This window comes from Chlorocebus sabaeus, chromosome 10 (genome assembly GCF_047675955.1).
Source record: "Chlorocebus sabaeus isolate Y175 chromosome 10, mChlSab1.0.hap1, whole genome shotgun sequence".
NCBI classification, from domain to species: domain Eukaryota; kingdom Metazoa; phylum Chordata; class Mammalia; order Primates; family Cercopithecidae; genus Chlorocebus; species Chlorocebus sabaeus.
In genome coordinates this window covers 87,120,513-87,139,204 of record NC_132913.1, presented here as the reverse complement: position 1 = coordinate 87,139,204, position 18,692 = coordinate 87,120,513, and the positions used below count along the sequence as shown (strand labels likewise).

Below are 18,692 nucleotides of genomic sequence, written 5' to 3'. Positions count from 1 at the left end.
GTTCAAGTGATACTCCTACCTCAGCCTCCCGAGTAGCTGGGATTACAGGCACGTGCCACTATGCCCAGCTAACTTTTGTATTTTTAGTAGAGACAGGGTTTCACCACGTTGGCTGGGCTGGTCTCAAACTCTTGGCCTCAAGGCATCCACCTGCCTCAGCCTCCCAAAGTGCTGGGATTACAGGCATGAGCCACCATGCCTGGCCAACAATTTTTTAAATAGGGTATATACCCAATACCTTCTGGAGTCATTGAAGGAAGAGAACATTTCTGTAACTAGGGTTAGATTTCATATGAAGTTGGATGTGCCATACTCATCCAATGCTTGATTAATTATTGATCCCATCACATTAGTAACTGTTATCTAGAATAGGAAATTCTAAAAGTCTCGTGTTTTCTTTTTCTGTCGTCTCCAGAAAATCAGGACAAGCTATGTTTGGTATAATATTTCATCATCTTAGATAACTTTTAAAAATCATACTTAATTTTCCCTTTTGATAAAATAGTCTTAAGTACCTTTAATTTCTCCCATGATTGTCATTTTATGCTGTGGAATTTCTTAAAAGTAAATAAGAAATAGTCAAAAGCTGCTGATTGTCTAAAGATGAAAGTTTTAAATGCTGTCATCTTGCAGATTTCATTTGCTATTTATTCCCATGAGTTTCATTTAAATTGTTAAATTAAAAACAAACAGCTTTCAAACTCTGAGCATGTGAAGTTCCCAGCAAATTCAGTCTATTGAAAAACCATGTAGTTCACAAGACTTCAATTTAGAGATGAGTTAAACAGAGCTTCTAATGTCCACAGCCATTCCTTTCTCATTAGTTTTCCAAGTTCATATAGCAGCTGCCAAAGCATTGCTCAGTTTTTAATCCTTTGAATAGTCACCATAATGGTTTTAGTTATTAATAGTCCATGAATTGAATTTAATTGCCTTAAGTTTTTCCAAGTGTAGGAACTTTTCATTTTTTATCAAATTAAAAATGCCAAAACGATGAGTGTTTTTCAGCCGGCAGTTAATGATGTTTATTTTCCAGGGAGTCCAATGCCATAACAAATGAGTACTGAAACTTCATCTTGAATTGCCTTGATGTTTTGTCATGTCTTTTTAAACTTTTCAAAACTTGTTTTTGAAGCACATACATTATGTAATAGTTCCTATTGCAGCTTCCGCCAAGCCTTTCACTAGAGCTACTAAAAAGTTGCAAGATTATTTTTTTAGTGCAACAAAAAAAATAGGTTTAGTCATTTTTAGCATTTACCAGGCAGTAGGAAAGAAGGAATGCAACCAGGCCAAAGAGAGACTAGAAAGTAAGAAACCCTGCACACACATATATATTATTATTATCACTTGAAATTGAGGTTGCTTTTATGCTTTATCAAACTTTGGAAGAGTGATACATTAACAAGTATGAACTTTTACTTCTTTCTTCTTGGTAGCGCTCATTGTTCAGAGTCAGGAGAGTACGGACAAAAGAACCTTGTGTGGTGAAAGGATATTGTTGGCATTCTTCTGATCATAGATTTTTTTTTAAAAAGTCTCATCATGTAAGATTTGCCACATCTTCCTGTCACATCCTGTAATTCCTGTCACCATCTTGCTCTTGTTTATTGTACTCTCATCAGTTCTGATCTTGATTTTATAAAGCAGCCTTTTCCAAACGGGGAACAAGACAGTGAAGGGCTTTTTTCTTCTTCTTTAAAATGTTGATGATTACTTGCATGCTGCAGAAGGGTATGTTGTCATTGTTGTTAACCCCACCATCTGTCCTTTGCTGAGCACTTATTATATTCCAGGTACTGTGCCAAGCCATCTAGGTTATATTACTCATTTCAACTGCAGAACAATCTGTGAGGCAGATATTTTTAATAATAATTTCACAGATGAGGAAAGAGAGGTTAAAAATATTAAGTAACTTCTCCAGGATCACATAGCTTGAAGTGACGGAACCCAAGGTGTTTACTCTAATTTCCCTGACTCCATGGAGCCCATGATTAAGCCTTCTTTGACATTACCTTCCTTACTGGTGCTGCCAGTCCAGACAAATGGCACTTTAATAACCAATGCCCTTCTTTTTGAAGCATGGATAGGATAGATTTTTAAAAAGCTAAAGAACTTCCCAATTTACATACCTAATTTCTCCCACATCTGGGCTTAGTAGAAGCTATGACAGGTACCATTACCTAGGAGAGAAGGTTGCTGGTGGCATCCCAGTTCTTCTTCTCTGGGCTGAGCTACTCTGTCTGCTCTTTCAGGGTCACTATTCTGCTCTCTTTTTCTAAAAGTGTTGAAACACGTTTTTCTTCTCCCTAGTAAGAAAGCTAAGCCTGGGTAAATGCAGCAATTATAGTAGTAGCTATGGTCCAGATAAACTTCCCCACTGGCCCAAAGATGCTTTGAAGAATGAAAGCAAGAAGGAATGAAGGGTATATGGTGAGGTCAGAGATGGGAAACATTGAGTAGGAGAATGCCAAGTAAATTTGTTGATATTAGTCAGACACTATTTATAGTCAAAGAAATAGTACTCTGCATTGGTCTAAGTAGATGGCAGATCCCTCTTTTCTCTCCTGCAGTGCTCACTCTACATAATTACCAGCAGTGGCCTCAAGTTCAGATTGACATACAGAGCACCCACCAATCCATAACCTGGCTTCAGATTCCCTTACCTTTCTGCAGGAGGATATAAGGCAGGAAATGGCATTCTAGCAGGATAGTATCAGTGGAGTCTTTATACAAATCTAAGGACTATTTTTTGACTCATCAAGTTACAGCTTAGTTGTAAGGGAACGAGACAATGGAGGTAGTATAGAAACACCTGAGCTTAGGTAAAACATATGGTCCATAGAAACCAGTAGCTTGAAACACCCCATGAACTTAGCTTCTGCTTTCCTCCAAGGATCATACTCAGGAGAGTTGCACTACACACAGGAAAGCCAAATCATCTGCTTCTGAACAAGTATTTGTAGTCCATTTATAGGCCACCTAGTGCAAACATAATTCATCTATCGGATTATTTTTACAATAAACAGTGTTACCTGATATCACAACTGACATTCCACATTTATCTTTAATTTTTTTGTATGCAACGTAATTCATGGGTTCACACCGTGTTTGTGTTTACCCAGTATGTTTCTGGGAAAACAGTGCAAGGAGAAAGTAAGCTGGCTCAAGGTCATCTTCTCATAGAGAAGGAGAAGGTATTCAACCTTTTCTTTCAACTTTCTCAGTACAGAGTTCAAGTGGGAAGATATTTAGTAGTAAGACTGAAAAGATTACAGCTTTTAATCACAAGTTTGGAGGCAGGAGTGTAGTGGGGGTAGCAGAGGAGAGGCTTTTGAGGACTCATTGTCTTGTTACCTATACCATATCATCTTCATTTACAGGGCAATACTTTTGATTCTAGAAAGTAAAGGGATAGATGCAATCTAGAGTAAGAATATCCTTCTGGCTCAAGAATGTGATGTAAAGGAAACAAATTTTGGTTCCACAGTGTTCAGCCCTGTTCATCAGGATGGAAGGAGACAGGCATTTGGGCAGAAATTTTGAAGAATAAAAATTGGTCACTTCACTGGAATTCTCCTTGAACTATTCCTCAGAAGCCTTAAATGATAGGGGGTGGTGCAGCAGGATGAGAGCAGTGTTACTGGCTTCTGTGTTCTGTGATATGCCAAAAGGCAGGAATATGGGGGGTGGTTATCTTCATGGGACCATTTGTGTACTGTCTCTTCCAAAGTAACACTAGTAGTTTGCCCCACTTTTCACAAGATTTGTTTTGCCATGACACTTAAAAACAGGTAGCAATCAGAACCTGAAAGTCTGTATATTTACAAAGGTCATCAGATACCATAGAAACATTTTTCTGTCATAACTTGGAATAGAATATTGACCTATGGAAGGATCCATCTGTACCATAGATTTTGAAATCTTTAATTCCAAAATTTCAGACAACTTAGGTCAAGTAAACATACTGCTAAATAAGTTTTGAAAAGTTAGAATTTCATGTAATAGGTTATAATAAAAATTACAGATATTATAAAACAGGAAATTATATCCAACTTCAACAAGCCTTTATGTATAGTCATTAGATTCTTACTAGTTGATCTGTTATTATTAAGTCCAAGAATTATTTTGTGTTTATTTCAGAACTTTACCTTTTGACCAATTGGTACAGAGGGCAGCTGAAGAGAAGCATAAAGAATTCTTTGTTTCAGAGGTAATTGCTTTTAACATTTTTAAAATAAGGCATTAATATCTATATACTAAATGGATTTCCTTATGAAGGAATAGTAGATATACAAGAGCTATAGCCTTCTCTGATAGACATTCGTAAGATTTGGTTGATGCATCATAGACGGTAGCTCTGCTATTTATTAGTCTCAAACTTTGGCCAAATTATTTTTCTGTACTTCAGTATACTCATCTGTGAAATGGGAGTAATAATAGTACACTTTATAAAGTGTTTGTGAGGATTAACTAAATAAAATCAGTAAAATACTTAGCAGTGCCTGATGTGTAGAAATTACTCATTAAATGTTAGCTATTAATGTTACATCCTTTTAAAATGCTTTGGTCTGATATGTCAACTTCAAATGCTAATGGAAAACTTCATTTTCGTATCTATTGACTATTAGACTGTTTCTGTATTCTTATTATCAATGTGATTTCTTTTGTGTATATTTGCTATAATATTTGTTCAGGATTAAATGCGGAAGAATTCTACTTAATTATAGTCTAGCTTTAAATAATTCAATTTAAATACCTTGAGATAAGGCATCAAGGCCTTGTATATAAATATGTTTTTAAAAATTTCCTGTGTTGGCCAGGCACAGTGGCTCATGCCTGTAATCCTAGCACTTTGGGAAACCAAGGCGGATGGATCACCTGAGATCGGGAGTTCGAGACCAGCCTGACAAACGTGGAGAAACTCCGTGTCTACTAAAAATACAAAATTAGCTGGGCGTGATGGCACATGCCTGTAATCCCAGCTACTTGGGAGACTGAGGCAGGCGAATCGCTTGAACCTGGGTGGCAGAGGTTGTGGTGAGCTAGATCGCGCCATTGCACTCCAGCCTGGGCAACAAGAGTGTTAATTGTCTCACAAAAAAAAAAAAAAAAAAAAAAAAAAAAAAAAAAAAAATTCACTGTGTTATTCAAAAGCACATTTTAAAAACAAATTGCTTTTTAAGCTTTGAATAAACCTGTTTTCTGCATTTGAGCCAACTGGGCTGGGCAGTTTGGTTCCAAAAGGTGTTGCATTTTTACAGTCCTCTTGTCAGGTAATAGTTACACTAGATTACCGCCGCAATCCCCACAAACTCTGTAGGTCTGTGGTTCTGTAGTATAACCAAAATGTCTTTTTAAATTGATTCCATTAGCTACACCTGAGAACTGTTTTATAACTTTATAGTCATGCTTTGAACATGTATATTCAGTTGCCCTTTGGTACTTTCCTGTCTAAGGGTAATCAGTGGTATAGATTTAAATAGCCATGAAATGTGAAGTAAAAGAAATAGACACATGGTAAAAGATTAAAGTCTAAAAATCATGGAAAGTATGTAAACAAGATCAACATGAACTGTCAGTTTGGTCCTCTAGGAAGCAGATGCTAAGATGGAATTAGGAGTGCAAAAGGCTGGTTAAATAGGAGAAATACCTGTGAAAGGATGGGAGGAAGCAGGATTGGATAGGGGAAGCCATGAGCTGTAGATACAGATCTGACAGTCTCTGACGGCTCATTGGAACTCCTGAGCAGACTGCCTGTGAGAAAAGTCCTGCATTGGGTGGCAGTGTCTAGGTCTTTTAACAGCTTAAGTCACTGGTTGGGACTACCCCAAGAAGAGCATGACCTAGGTTCCAATCCTGAAGTGGACCTGAAGAAGTTAACAGCTGGTAGCTCTAAGCTAATCACACTCCTTGCAGTTAAGCAGTGAGTTCTTTCCTGAAGGAATTTCTGAGCAGTGCACTTCTGTGTCTGCTGCATTAATTTTATTTTTTAAATCTTGAAATGTTAGAACTAGTAGAAAATCCTTTGAATTTTGAAGAACATATTTTGAAACCTATTAGCCAGTAATTTATAGAATCTATGTGATGTAGTGCTAGCTAAAAATAGAAAAACACTGAGAGTTCAATTAAAACCTCAATCATCAGTTTATGTCTTAAGATAAATATGAAGATCTTTTGAAGTTTATAATGCTCAGTGTTGGGTGAAAGAGGGAGAATTCTGAGTTTGGATTGTCCAAGTGCTTGACTTGGTATATCTCACTTCTCTAACAGTGAATGTTTTATAATTCAAACAGTTCTCTATTTAAGTACTTGGTGAAGGATAAATAAAAATTTTTGGCCACGCACAGTGGCACGTGCTTATAATCCCAGCACTCTGGGAGGCCAAAGAAGGAGGATCACTTGAGTCCAGGAGTTCGAGACCAACCTGGACAACATAGCGAGTCTCCTTCTCTACAAATAGTAAAAATAATTAGCTGAATGTCCGAGCTACTTGGGAGGCTGAGGCAGGAGGATTGCCTGAGCCCAGGAGGTTGAGGCTGCAGTGGGTGTGATCGCATCACCACACTCCAGCCTGGGTGACAGAATGAGACCCTGTCTCAAAACAATTAATTTAAAAAATTTAAATCATGATTTTTTTAAATGATCAGTTTAAGTTTACTACAATAAAATTATATTTTTCTAATTCATACAAGAGCTGAATCTTAAGCATTTGGCTTGAGAATTGATAGGCAGGGATAGGCTTAGCTTGATAAAATGCAGTGTTCTCAAGTTTAAAAAAATATATTATTAAAAGCATAAGGTATCTGTTACTGTACATTTGTATTATATTTACTAAATATTAAGACACTATTAAAATAAGAGTCTAAATAATTTGGAATGTAAAGACTAAATCATTGTAGCTTTAGAGATGGTATGTATATGTTGCCTTTGGAATTTATTCTCCTTATTGTTTTTTGGATCCAGTCACTATCATGAGCAACATATTAAAGACATTTCTTCATATGGCCACCAGAGAGCATTAGTAGAAAGGGTAAGAGAATTGAAGTTTTTTTTTTTTTCTTTTTTGAAACAAGGTCTTGCTCTGTCAGCCAAGCTGGAGTGTGGTATCACGATCATAGCTCACTGCAGCCTCAGCCTCCCAAGTAGCTGGGACTACAGGCACGCACCACCATGCCCAGCTAATTTTTTGTATTTTTTTGTAGGTGATGTCTCACTCCAATGTCCAATCTGGTCTTGAGCTCTTGGACTTAAGCAGTCTTCCTGCCCTGGCCTCCCAGAGTGCTAGGATAACAGTTGTGACCCCTCGCGCCCAGCGATAATTGAACTTTTTAGAAAACTACTTAACTGGGTCAGATTTTAAGACTTGTTTCCTTCTTTACTTCCTGATATTTTTGAAGTGAAGGTGTTTTATTTTTTTCCATAGTTCTCAGTACATAATTATTTTTTTACTTTTAATTATTATAAATACATGATAGCTGTACGTATCCTAGTATTTTTACATTTAAAAAGGTAAAATATTGCTGATGTTATTTTTCTTTGGGATGTTTAAGGATGAGAAATACTACTTACGGTCACTTGGAGAAGACCCTAGAAAGGTAAGAATTCTAAATGTAAAACAATTCCCTAAAATCTAAATGGTCGTATATATGTTAACTGGCAACACTGTAATTTTTATACTTACTGCCTGACATATTCCCTGTTCTGTCCTTTTCCATTCTTTTCCCAGTGTTTTGTGCCCCTGAATAAGAAGTAAGATGATTAAAAATTGATTACTTAGTATTCAGGTAGGCCTGTAAAACCTTAGTGTTTATAGTCATCTAATCTCTATATAATAAGAAATCTCTTCTACTGTATATTTTGTATGTAGCAACTCAGTTAATAAAATATTAATTTGAAATAATTATTAGAATCCTGAATAATTCATTGTATAAGTTTTAACATGTATTCAAATTAGTATGGCTGCCATATTAAGGAGTAGTCCCTAAAATGATCAAAATAAGATTATTTTTTCCATTTATGTCACCATTTAGTTGTTTACCCTCTCTTTTAGTCCCCTCCCTCAGTAGAATTCACAGGTTTTATGTAGGTGATGACTAGTAATGTTAGTTCAAGGTGTTGACTCCTGAATATTAGAGTGAATGACAATTGTGTAATTCTTGCTTAAAGTAGAAAGAACCTTTCTATTATTGAAGCATATTGAGCTTAACAGTAGTGATACTATTAAATTTGCAATCTTGTTACACAGCCTGGTATTTTTTCATTTGAAAGATCATATATCGGCCAGGCAAGGCGGCCTCATGCCTGTAATCCCAGCCCTTTGGGAGGCTGAGGCGAGTGGATCACCTAGGGTCAGGAGTTCGAAACCAGCCTGGCCAACATGGGAAATCCCGTTTCCACTAAAAATACAAAAATTAGCTGGGCGTGGTGGGAGGTGCCTATAATCTCAGCTACTTGGGGGAGAGAGAGAGAGAAAGAGAGAGAGAGAGAGAGATCCTGTATTGGCACATGGTCACATCATAGTATTTTAAAGCAGTGAACAAAGTTTGCTTGCCCCAGTCTGCCTTAATATCATAGGGTCTAATCTGATGTTTTCTTTTTATGTTTCTGTAAATGCAGGATGTTGCAGATATCAGAAAGCAGTTTCCTTTGTTGAAAGGAGATATTAAGTTTCCAGAATTCTTCAAAGAGGAACAATTCTTTTCCAGTGTTTTTCGAATTAGTTCACCAGGATTACAACTATGGACTCATTATGATGTATGCTACATAAATGAGAAATTTAAAGCTACAATAGATCTTTTGCATTATAGATTTAACAGTCAGTTTCAACTTCCTATAGGTTACCCTAAAGATCTGTGTAATTCACTGAAACATGACTTTTGAAAATAGGTGCTGTGCATAGCAGTGATAGAGGAATGAATTATTTTGCTAATGGCAAAATAATTGGTTCCTCACATTTGTATTTCCCTGTGGTCCTATTCTTGATTCATCATCATATATATACCAAGTTTTATGAAGTGATTTTTTTTTCCATGTGAAAAATGGCCACCAGATAAGGGGGGAAACTGTATTGGAAAAAGTGATAAGCTTGTAGTATGAGGAGGTATAAATGATACACATGACTCTGGCCACCCAGAGATCCATAACTCTCTGGGTCATCCAGAGTTATGTTATTCAGGAAAAAGGCTGAAGCTTGTTGAGTCATTACCAATTGTAAGAATTTGGGGATGTCTGAAGATCTTAGGGGATATATATATATATATATATATATGCCTTCAGAATATCAAATATCTGCTGTATTTGTAGGGCAGCAAAAATGTGTACAATATTGATATTGATCAGCCGGGCGTGCTGGCTCATGCCTGTAATTCCATCACTTTGGGAGACCAAGGCGGGCAGATCACGAGGTCAGATCGAGACCATCCTGGCTAACACGGTGAAACCCCGTCTCTACTAAAATTTTAAAAATTAGCTGGGCGTGGTGGCGGGCATCTGTGGTCCCACTTACTCCGGAGTCTGAGGCAGGAGAATGGCGTGAATCCAGGAGGTGGAGCTTGCAGTGAGCCGATGGCGCCATTGCACTCCAGCCTGGGCGACAGAGTGAGATTCTGTCTCAAAAAAAAAAAAAATTTTGATCTTGATTATTTGTGGTGTTATTTTGTTTGCTTAAGTTTATATACACATCTATAAGCATTTTAAAAACATTAAAAATACTAGTATGGTATATGGTTTGGTGTTGGGAAGTAGAGAAACTTAAGGAAGGTAAAGGAATATCTAACAAGTTTCCGGAAAAAAAAAAATTTTAAGTTATAAATCACACTATAACGTTTTATACATGTGTTTTATAATTAAGTTGAGACCCTCTTGGGAGGATTTTACCATAGTCAGTAAATCTGTAATTAAATGAAATAGACATAAACTCTTAGCATATTTTGCAGTTTTATATGAATAACATGAGAAAATCATGTGGTAATACATTTTAACTATATTCTATGATGATGATGATGATGATGATGATGATGATGATGTTTTTTGAGACAGAGTCTTGCTCTTTCACCCAGGCTGGAGTGCAGTGGCACGATCCCAGCTCACTGCAACCAGTCCCTCGCAGGTTCAAGCGATTCTCATATCTCAGCTACCTGGATAGCTAGGATTACAGGCATGCACAACCACACCCGGCTAATTTTTTTTATTTTTAGTATAGATGGGGTTTTGCGATGTTGGCCAGGCTGGTCTCGAACTCCTGACTTCAAGTGATCCGCCCACCTAGACCTCCCAAAGTACTAGGTTTACAGGCGTGAGCCACCGCACCCAGCCTCTATGATTATGTTTTAAATTTTGAGTAGTATCCTTTTACATAAATTATAGTAGAATGTAATATATAAAGCTTTTATTATAAAATTAAGTCAGAGGAACGCTAAGTAAAGGGTTAGTACTAAAGGAAGAATGCTTAGGTAGAAGTAAAAAATCATGAACATATCTTGCTTAGTGTTTATCTTAAATCCTTAGCTGAGAATTATGTGGCTCTGCCTTTAACATTTTTTCACAATCTATACCAAGAAAGTATACCATTACATTCATGGGAAAAGATTGCTCCAATAATAAATAGATTAAGAAAATCTGTCATAAATCATACTGTTTGCAGAAAAGAAAAAAAAGAAAATCTGTGAGATTATATTCCTACAGAAATAATTTGAAAATCAAGATGCCTATAATGAAATTATGGATGAACATATGTAAAGAGTGTAGCAGTGGTTGCAGCAGTACCTTGTATTTTCCTAGCATCTGATTTTTCTAAGTGCTTTTACTCTGTTGTCTAATTTTGGGCTTATAGCATTGCTTAACAGATAGTAAATATTCACCAAGGGGAGCCTTAAATAGGCTTAACTATGCTGTCAGTTAATGGTGAGGCAAAGGCAAATAGTTTTCTGACTCCACATTTTCTAATTTGCCAAGTCTTCCCATTTTATGGCAGTACTCCAGAAATGTCTTTAAGGCCCAGTTGTTTATAGAATACAAATGTTTTTATTGTTAGGTAACTGTAAGAGTTAAGTAAGTCAAGTCTCATTAAAGGATCGGGTTTGCAGTTAAAGTTTAGAATGCCATTGGTTCTATTTATTTGAATTTTAGATAATGATTACCCATAAGCTTTTATTGGTCTTCAGGTAATGGATAATTTGTTAATACAAGTGACAGGAAAAAAGCGTGTTGTACTCTTCAGTCCTCGAGATGCCCAGTATTTATATTTAAAAGGTATGGGATTTTTCTTTAAGTTTATATTTCTGAAGTCTATTCAGTTACTCTTTTTGAGAAATCTCTTGATTCTTATAGGAAAAGAACACTTTAGGACTTAATCATAATTGTATTTGTGTATATATGTAATAACAGGTTCAAATTTGACATTATCGTAATTATATTACATGGATATCGTCATCAGAATTAAAGAGTGAGTCATTGAAAATTGTCTTAGGTGTCAGTAGCATAGTAATTCTCACAGTGTGGGTACAGTAAGTAACTGGATAGAAAAGAATAAATTTTCAAATTTATATTTGTGATTACTTTTTTTAAAATGCTAACTTTGCTGAATCTATATTATCCCTTTTTGGAATTTTTTAGGTACTAAATCAGAAGTACTGAATATAGATAACCCAGACTTGGCTAAATATCCACTTTTTTCCAAGGCTAGAAGATATGAATGTTCCCTTGAAGCTGGTGATGTATTATTCATTCCTGGTAAGATTTCTAGACCTCACTAATGTGCTATTTATAAAATGTGTACTCTGTCACTCATCCTTCATGTGATTTTTTTTTTTTTTTTTTTAGTACAAACATATATTTGTTATATGTATCTGGTCTTATACGAGATGATTTTTAGACAAAACTCTGTGTGTGTGTGTGTGTGTGTGTGTGTGTGTGTGTGTTTAAAGCAGGCCTAGGCAAACTTATAAAACAGTCCTTGCACTTTTGGCCTATAAATTAACAGGTCTTGCACTTTTAGCCTCAAGCAGTCCTCCCACCTTGAACTTTGGGAGGCTAAGGTGGGAGGATTGCTTGAGGCCAAAAGTGCAAGACCAGCATGGGCAACATAGCGAGACCCTGTCTCTACAAATATAAATAAATAAATTTAGTCAGGCATGGTGGTGTGCATCTGTAAGTCCCAGCTGCTCGGGAGGCTGAGGCAGAAGGATCTCTTGGGCCCAGGAGGTTGAGGTTGAGGAGGTTGATGCCATGGCATCATGGAATCACTGTACACCACCCTGAGCAACAGAACAAGACCCTGTGTCTAAATAAACTAAATTAACAGTCTTGCTTTCAAGGGCAACTTATAAAAATAATACTATACTCTAAACTATTTTACTAAGTGACATCAAGTAAGACACTTTTTTTATGGCTTTTTTTGTAATTATTATTATTTTCCAGGTAAGACACTTATATCTGGGAAAAGATTATACTGGTTGGTTTAAAAAATTTTTTTTTTTAAATATTATTATTATACTCTATTTTATTAAATGACATCAAGTAAGACACTTTATATCTGGGAAAAGATTATACTGATTGGTTTTGTAAATTATTTTATTTTTAAAATATTTCTGTATTTTAGAACTTTGTCACTTCAATATTTACCAAAAAAAAATGATATCTTTCAAGGCCAAAACAGATGAAAGATTTCATTAAATATTAAAATGTTATAATCTCAACACCTGTAGTATCATTTGTGTACATTATTTTTCTATACAGTCTGGATTTGTGTCACTTAATTTCTTTGTTCAATTAATAGGCATTAGTTTGAAAGTCCATAAAGTTCAACACAAGGTAATTAACATCTGTAATTAGTACTTAAAAGTGAACTCTTGAAGATTATAAAAGTCATAATTAAAATTAAAGGGATATGTTAAATTATATTTATAATTATAGTTCCATATTTAAATCAATATATTAAGAATCATTAATACTTCTTTTCATTGATAAAAATAATATTAATAAAGATAGATATTTGGTTATTTCATTTGGGACTAGATAAATTCCTTGAAGACAAAGAACTATGTTTTGTTCATCTTTGTCTTCCCCAAAATGGCCTGATATAATGGCTTTTATATAATCATTTATAAAAATTTGATTGACTTTTTATTCTTATTTTCATTGAAAGCAACCCATGTATTAGTCTTCAAATCCATTGCCATCTTTTAAATGATTAAGGTCTATGTAGTTTTCCCTTATTCTTCATACAATTGTTCTAAGAAAAAAAAAATAGAAATATTGAACATTTGCATATATTTTTAAACAAAAGCAAAATTCCTATCTTTGGGTTTAAATTCAACTGAATGGTTAGCATTTTCTTCCTCTTATATTGAATAAGGGAAAAAAAAGATACTGAAAGAAAGTGTAGTTAAGATTAAAACCATGTTTGAAAATTAGTTTTCCAAATCAAAATATGTTAAGCTTTTGTTTTTCCTTAAACACTCTTAGAATAAGTTTCTAAAATTTAAATCTCCCTTTCACAGGATTAAAAGGGTTTTTTCGTGATTAGTGTTCCATCTTTGTTATATTGTGGTATTGCTTTAGTATTCCTCTAGCACCTATATTCTGAAAATGTTTAGATTCAATTGAAAATAAAGAAGTAAACTTCCCAGTAAAAGGAAAAAAATTAATTAGGTATATAATAAAGTTTACTCATTATTTCCACCACCAAAATATTTGCTATAGTGTTGTATACTATTTATAAAGGAGCTGAAAGAAATATAAGACGATTATAATTGCATTCAAAATACAAAACGAGGAGGCTATAATGAATACGAATGTAAGCAAGTTAGAAAACCAAATTGCAGCTTGAACAGGAAGTCTTTAGGGACAAAAGTATTATAATGAATCAGAAAAGGTCAAAGATACTCCTCAAGTAATTGAAATGTTCTGTGTACCAAAAAATAAACACTTTGATGTGGTTCCATGACTCAGGAAGTATAAACAAGTAAAACACAGCCCTAGATTAGAGAACTGCAAAACAAATATATCTTTATTATGTCTTTCAAGTTTAAAGGAAAAATTGCTATTTCTAAAGGTTTTAAAAGTAAGGGTTGTGCTATTGACACTTTAAATTTGTTGGCAATTCATAAAAGTTAAAATGATTCTGTTAAAAGCCTGGAGTGTGCTAACGAAGGGATCTGGTTACAAGAATTATTTCTTACATTGGCTATATGCAATTCGTGATATTTCACTGACATTTTGGGTTTTTTTTTAACTGTAGGTTTTATTTTTAACTTGTTTTTTAAACTTTCTCCAGCTTTATGGTTCCATAATGTAATTTCTGAAGAGTTTGGAGTGGGAGTGAATATCTTTTGGAAGCACCTTCCATCTGAATGCTATGATAAGACAGATACCTATGGAAACAAAGATCCTACAGCAGCATCAAGAGCTGCACAAATTTTGGACAGAGCCTTGAAAACACTGGCCGAATTACCAGAGGAATATAGGGACTTCTATGCACGACGAATGGTCCTACACATTGAAGACAAAGCCTACAGCAAGAACTCTGAGTAAATAATGAAGTGAATGCAATGTACATCAACACTTTAGTAAGGTATAACGATATAAATTATTTTGTTAAAATAGGAAAGATACATCAGATTTACAGATTATGTAAGTATGAAGGGGTATTTGTGTGCATTCTACTTGATACAGATTGTTATAATTAAAGAATGCTGTGCTTGGACCACTATTTAACATTCAGATGCTGACCACTAAAAGTCCAACTTAAAATGACTTAAAAACAGTAAGAAAATATATTGAATCACAATACATGAAATCTATTGACAGAATGGGCTGCAGTGTTTCTGATCCAGTGATTCAGTAATGTCATCAAGAACCTTGGGAGCCCGTCTCCACACCCCACCCCCTTTTCAACCACAACATTGGCATCATCCTAAGGCTGGCTACCCTCGTGGTCATGGGATGATTGCCAGTAGCAGTTGGAGCCTTGTGCATCTTCATTTACATGCAGCAGAAGAGTCAGGCTGGATTCCAGGGGCCCCGTCCTAATATGAGAAAGCTTTCCCAGAATTCATTTTCCATATCCTTAGATCTCATTGCTCTAAAGTAACTTAGACCTGTCCATCCCTAAGCCAGTCACTGGCAAAGAGTCTGGAATAACCTTTACGGCAGTCAGGTCCACTGGAGCTGAGAGTAGAAGTGGAGGCCACATGAGGGATATATGGGGGCAGAAAGGATAGTTTTTTAAAAAAATCTTGGTTCTGATAGGAAAAACATGAGCAACCAACAATATTTATTACATTTGCCTAGAAGCAGAATTTTTTGAGGAACTTTAAAAAATGTACAGATACCTAGGTCCCAACTTTGTAGACTGACTCGTGTTTGGGATTTGGTATAGAACTTAGTAGACCTCATAGGGTGTTTTGATGCATAATCAGAGCTGAGATCAACTGAACTTGATGATAGTGACTTGGATTATTAGTTTTGTGATTAGTCCAAAACAAATGTTTAATCTGATCTTGACTTTTCTTGCCACCCAGTATGTCAGGTCTGTCTTTTTTTTGGTTTTCGAATGTTAGAAAATAAATGTTTTAATTTATACTTATGTCTAAACCTTAGCCTAATTAAAGATTTCCCAACTTTTTTCTCCACTTATCCCTTTTTTAAAAGAAAAAATTACTTAAAGAATGAATAAATGAGATCCTAAAAGTGTTGTCATTGAAGACAGTGAGCCATTGTGTGTGGATCTCTGCTTTTTTTTTTTTTTTTGGTACCTAATAATTATATTGCAGTGTCATTGAAGACCAGATAATCTTCGCTGAACATAAATGTGTTCATCTAAAGCAATCTCTTAGTACATCAATTTGGTGCATTTTAATTACAGAAAATCATTATTGAGGAGAATCCATCCACTCATGTCCTATAAATTATAGTAAATAAGAAAGGAAAAGCATATAAAACATTCTGAATTTCCCAGGTGTCTTTGGAAACAGGTCAAGTTACTCAGGTGAATAAAAGTGAAAAAAGTCTTGTCAGAAAAGGAGTGATTATATTAGGCAAATTTAATTACCAGATTTTGATCTTCATTACTTTAAGCAAAGCAAAGAACTTCTTTAATGATTCCTTGTCCTTCAGTAAGGAAAAAGACAAAACTCTCCTTAGTTTACACAGTATTTATGGTTTTTAATAAATCTTGTTTTTATCTTAACCAGCAAGATAATTGATACAAAGTATAAATCCAGAGTCATGTAGAAAACTTGGAAGTATCAATAAAACAGATTACAGTTTGTGCACTGAATATTCATCTTAATTGATTGTTTAATGGAGAAGCAAACCGGATGACCTGAGACAAAATAACATTTATCTATGAAGCTTATTTTCCTCATCTTTAAAACAGAACTACAAAAATGCAGAGATAGTTCAAGGGCAGGCACATAGTTGATGACTGGTGCTAGTTCTTCTATTTAATGATATTCTTTCTTTGCTGAGATTTGAGGTAGCTCTTGTTGCAGTATTAATTTATATTTAGAAAGTTAGAGAACTTTCCTTTGGGATGTTTTAAAATTATTTCCCTGGTCATAATTTTTAATATTAGGGTCTGTTTATTTCAAATACAAAATAATCTTTTTTTCCTACTGGGTTAAGACCAAATGAGATGTTTGTTTTTAATGTATAAAATATTATACAGTGTATGTTAGCCCAACTTCTCAGGAATTCTGAATCTTAGAACTTTTTTATTGAAAGAGATCTTAGAAGCCATCTAACCAACCCAGATTGCTTAATGATTGTCTGGGCTCACACAGCTATGGGTGATAGAAACTGGGATTAGTTGTGACCAGTAATTCTCCATTCTTTCTCCCTAATGTGCAGCACCTCTCCAGTACTCCTGAATAGATTACACAGCTTTTCTTTGACTAGTCTGGGGGCTTGACCTGATGCAAAATGGAATTTTTTTCCTCTGCCAACAAAATTTCTCACTGCACTGCTTGCTACACAGACAAGATTCAAAATAAAAGTAATGATGGGTCAGGTGCGGTGGCTCATGCCTGTAATCCCAGCACTTTGGGAGGCCAAGGTGGGCAGATCACGAGGTCAGGAGATCAAGACCATCCTGGCCAAAATGGTGAAACTCCATCTCTACTAATAATACAAGAATTAAATATGTTACATGAAAAACATATTTGAAACTGTACTGCCATTTGTGTAAAACAGGGTACGTGGTGTGTGAATACCTTATTTGCATATGCATATAATTATCTCTGAGGATGCACAAAAAAAACAGTGATAGTTATGCCTCTAAGAAGAGGTTCAACTAGGTGGGCTGATTGGAATCTGCAGTTTTGTATTATTTGGACTTTTGTTTACATTATCCTTTCAAAATACGTTGTAAAAATACTATATGCATTGAGGTGGGCGCATCATCTGAACTCAGGAGTTCGAGACCAGCCTGGGCAACATGGCGAATCTTTGTCTCTACTAAAAATACAAAAAATTAGCTGGGTGTGGTGGTGTGCGCCTGTAGTCCCAGCTACTCAGGAGGCTAAGATAGGAGGATCACTTGAGCCTGGGAGGTGCAGGTTGCAGTGAGCTGGAATTGTGCTACTGCACTCCAGCGTGGGTAACAGAGTAAGACCCTGTCTCAAAAAAAAAAAAAGACTATATGCAGAGCTGGGAGTGGTGGTCCACACCTGTAGTCCCAGCAACTTGGGAGGCTGAGGCAGGAGGCGCGCTTGAAACCAGGAGTTCAAGTTCTTCTGTCTCAAAACAAAACTTAGCAGAGTATAATTATTAGCATTTCCATAACATTATTTGTCTTGGTATTTGAATACATTAGAATTCTATTTGTTCTGTAATTAATTTCTAACTCACTTTGATGAAATACCAAGTCAAAGGAAACAAAGTCAACAAAACTTAATTTGTATCCTTCATCCTTTTGAACAGCAGCTATGTGAACATTTGGAAAGAACCTTAGTAAGGCGGCTTTTCTATCACCTATAAAAAGTTGCCAACAGACATCAAAGGAGTTGACAAAAAAAAAAAAAAAAATGCAGGAAGCTGGAAGGCAGGCCTGGATGGAATTGGAACTGTGCTGCTGTGACTCCTTTCCCCAGTGCTAAAAAATAAGACGTAGTCAGGAGGAACTAACATAGATTGGCAGTCACCCATGCATCTCTGGTGTTACCTTAGTCTTGTTTCAAGCATACAAGCCACAAGTTTTTGGGTGTCTTAAACATACCTAAGTTGTAGTCCTCTCTCTTTTTTTTTTTAACTATAACTTCTAGGGTACATGTGCACAACGTGCAGGTTTGTTACATATGTATACATGTGCCATGTTGGTGTGCTGTACCCTTTAACTTGTCATTTACATTAGGTGTATCTCCTAATGCTATCCCTACCCCCTCTGCCCACCCCACGACAGGCCCCGGTGTGTGATGTAGTCTTTTTAAGTTCCATTAAACAGGATACTAAAATGACCTTTTTTGGTGACTCTGCCTGTCTCTACCACTAACTGGCTTAAAAGCTGCTGGGTCTCTGCTTTTGTAAAGAGCACATGAGTTTACAGATGAGGTCTGTCTATATCTCCTCTTATGTTTGTTTCTCTTAAAGACCTTCAAGTGAAATAAAACAAAATAGCTCTTTTATGAATAGTACCTTTTGTTTTGTATTTTACCTCATAAGCTTTAATGTATTAAACGTTTCTATACCAA

The 18,692-nt window shown here is 35.6% G+C and overlaps 1 protein-coding gene across 4 annotated transcripts in view; it reads left to right on the top strand.

Annotated features, from left to right (window-relative positions):
- Nucleotides 1-18,692, top strand: part of TYW5 (tRNA-yW synthesizing protein 5) — a 26,245-nt gene extending 7,553 nt beyond the window's left edge. For 2 of the 4 annotated variants that reach the window (XM_038001793.2, XM_073019897.1), the window contains 7 exons: nucleotides 4,144-4,213; nucleotides 6,967-7,033; nucleotides 7,554-7,598; nucleotides 8,620-8,757; nucleotides 11,166-11,253; nucleotides 11,617-11,733; nucleotides 14,279-16,282. In XM_038001793.2, coding sequence (XP_037857721.1) covers nucleotides 4,144-4,213; nucleotides 6,967-7,033; nucleotides 7,554-7,598; nucleotides 8,620-8,757; nucleotides 11,166-11,253; nucleotides 11,617-11,733; nucleotides 14,279-14,535 — 782 coding nt within the window. In that variant the 3' untranslated portion in view covers nucleotides 14,536-16,282. Of the gene's footprint in view, nucleotides 1-4,143; nucleotides 4,214-4,823; nucleotides 7,034-7,553; nucleotides 7,599-8,619; nucleotides 8,758-11,165; nucleotides 11,254-11,616; nucleotides 11,734-14,278 lie in introns of all 4 variants that reach the window. The other 2 variants (XM_073019898.1, XM_007965770.3) reach the window with 2 other exon arrangements.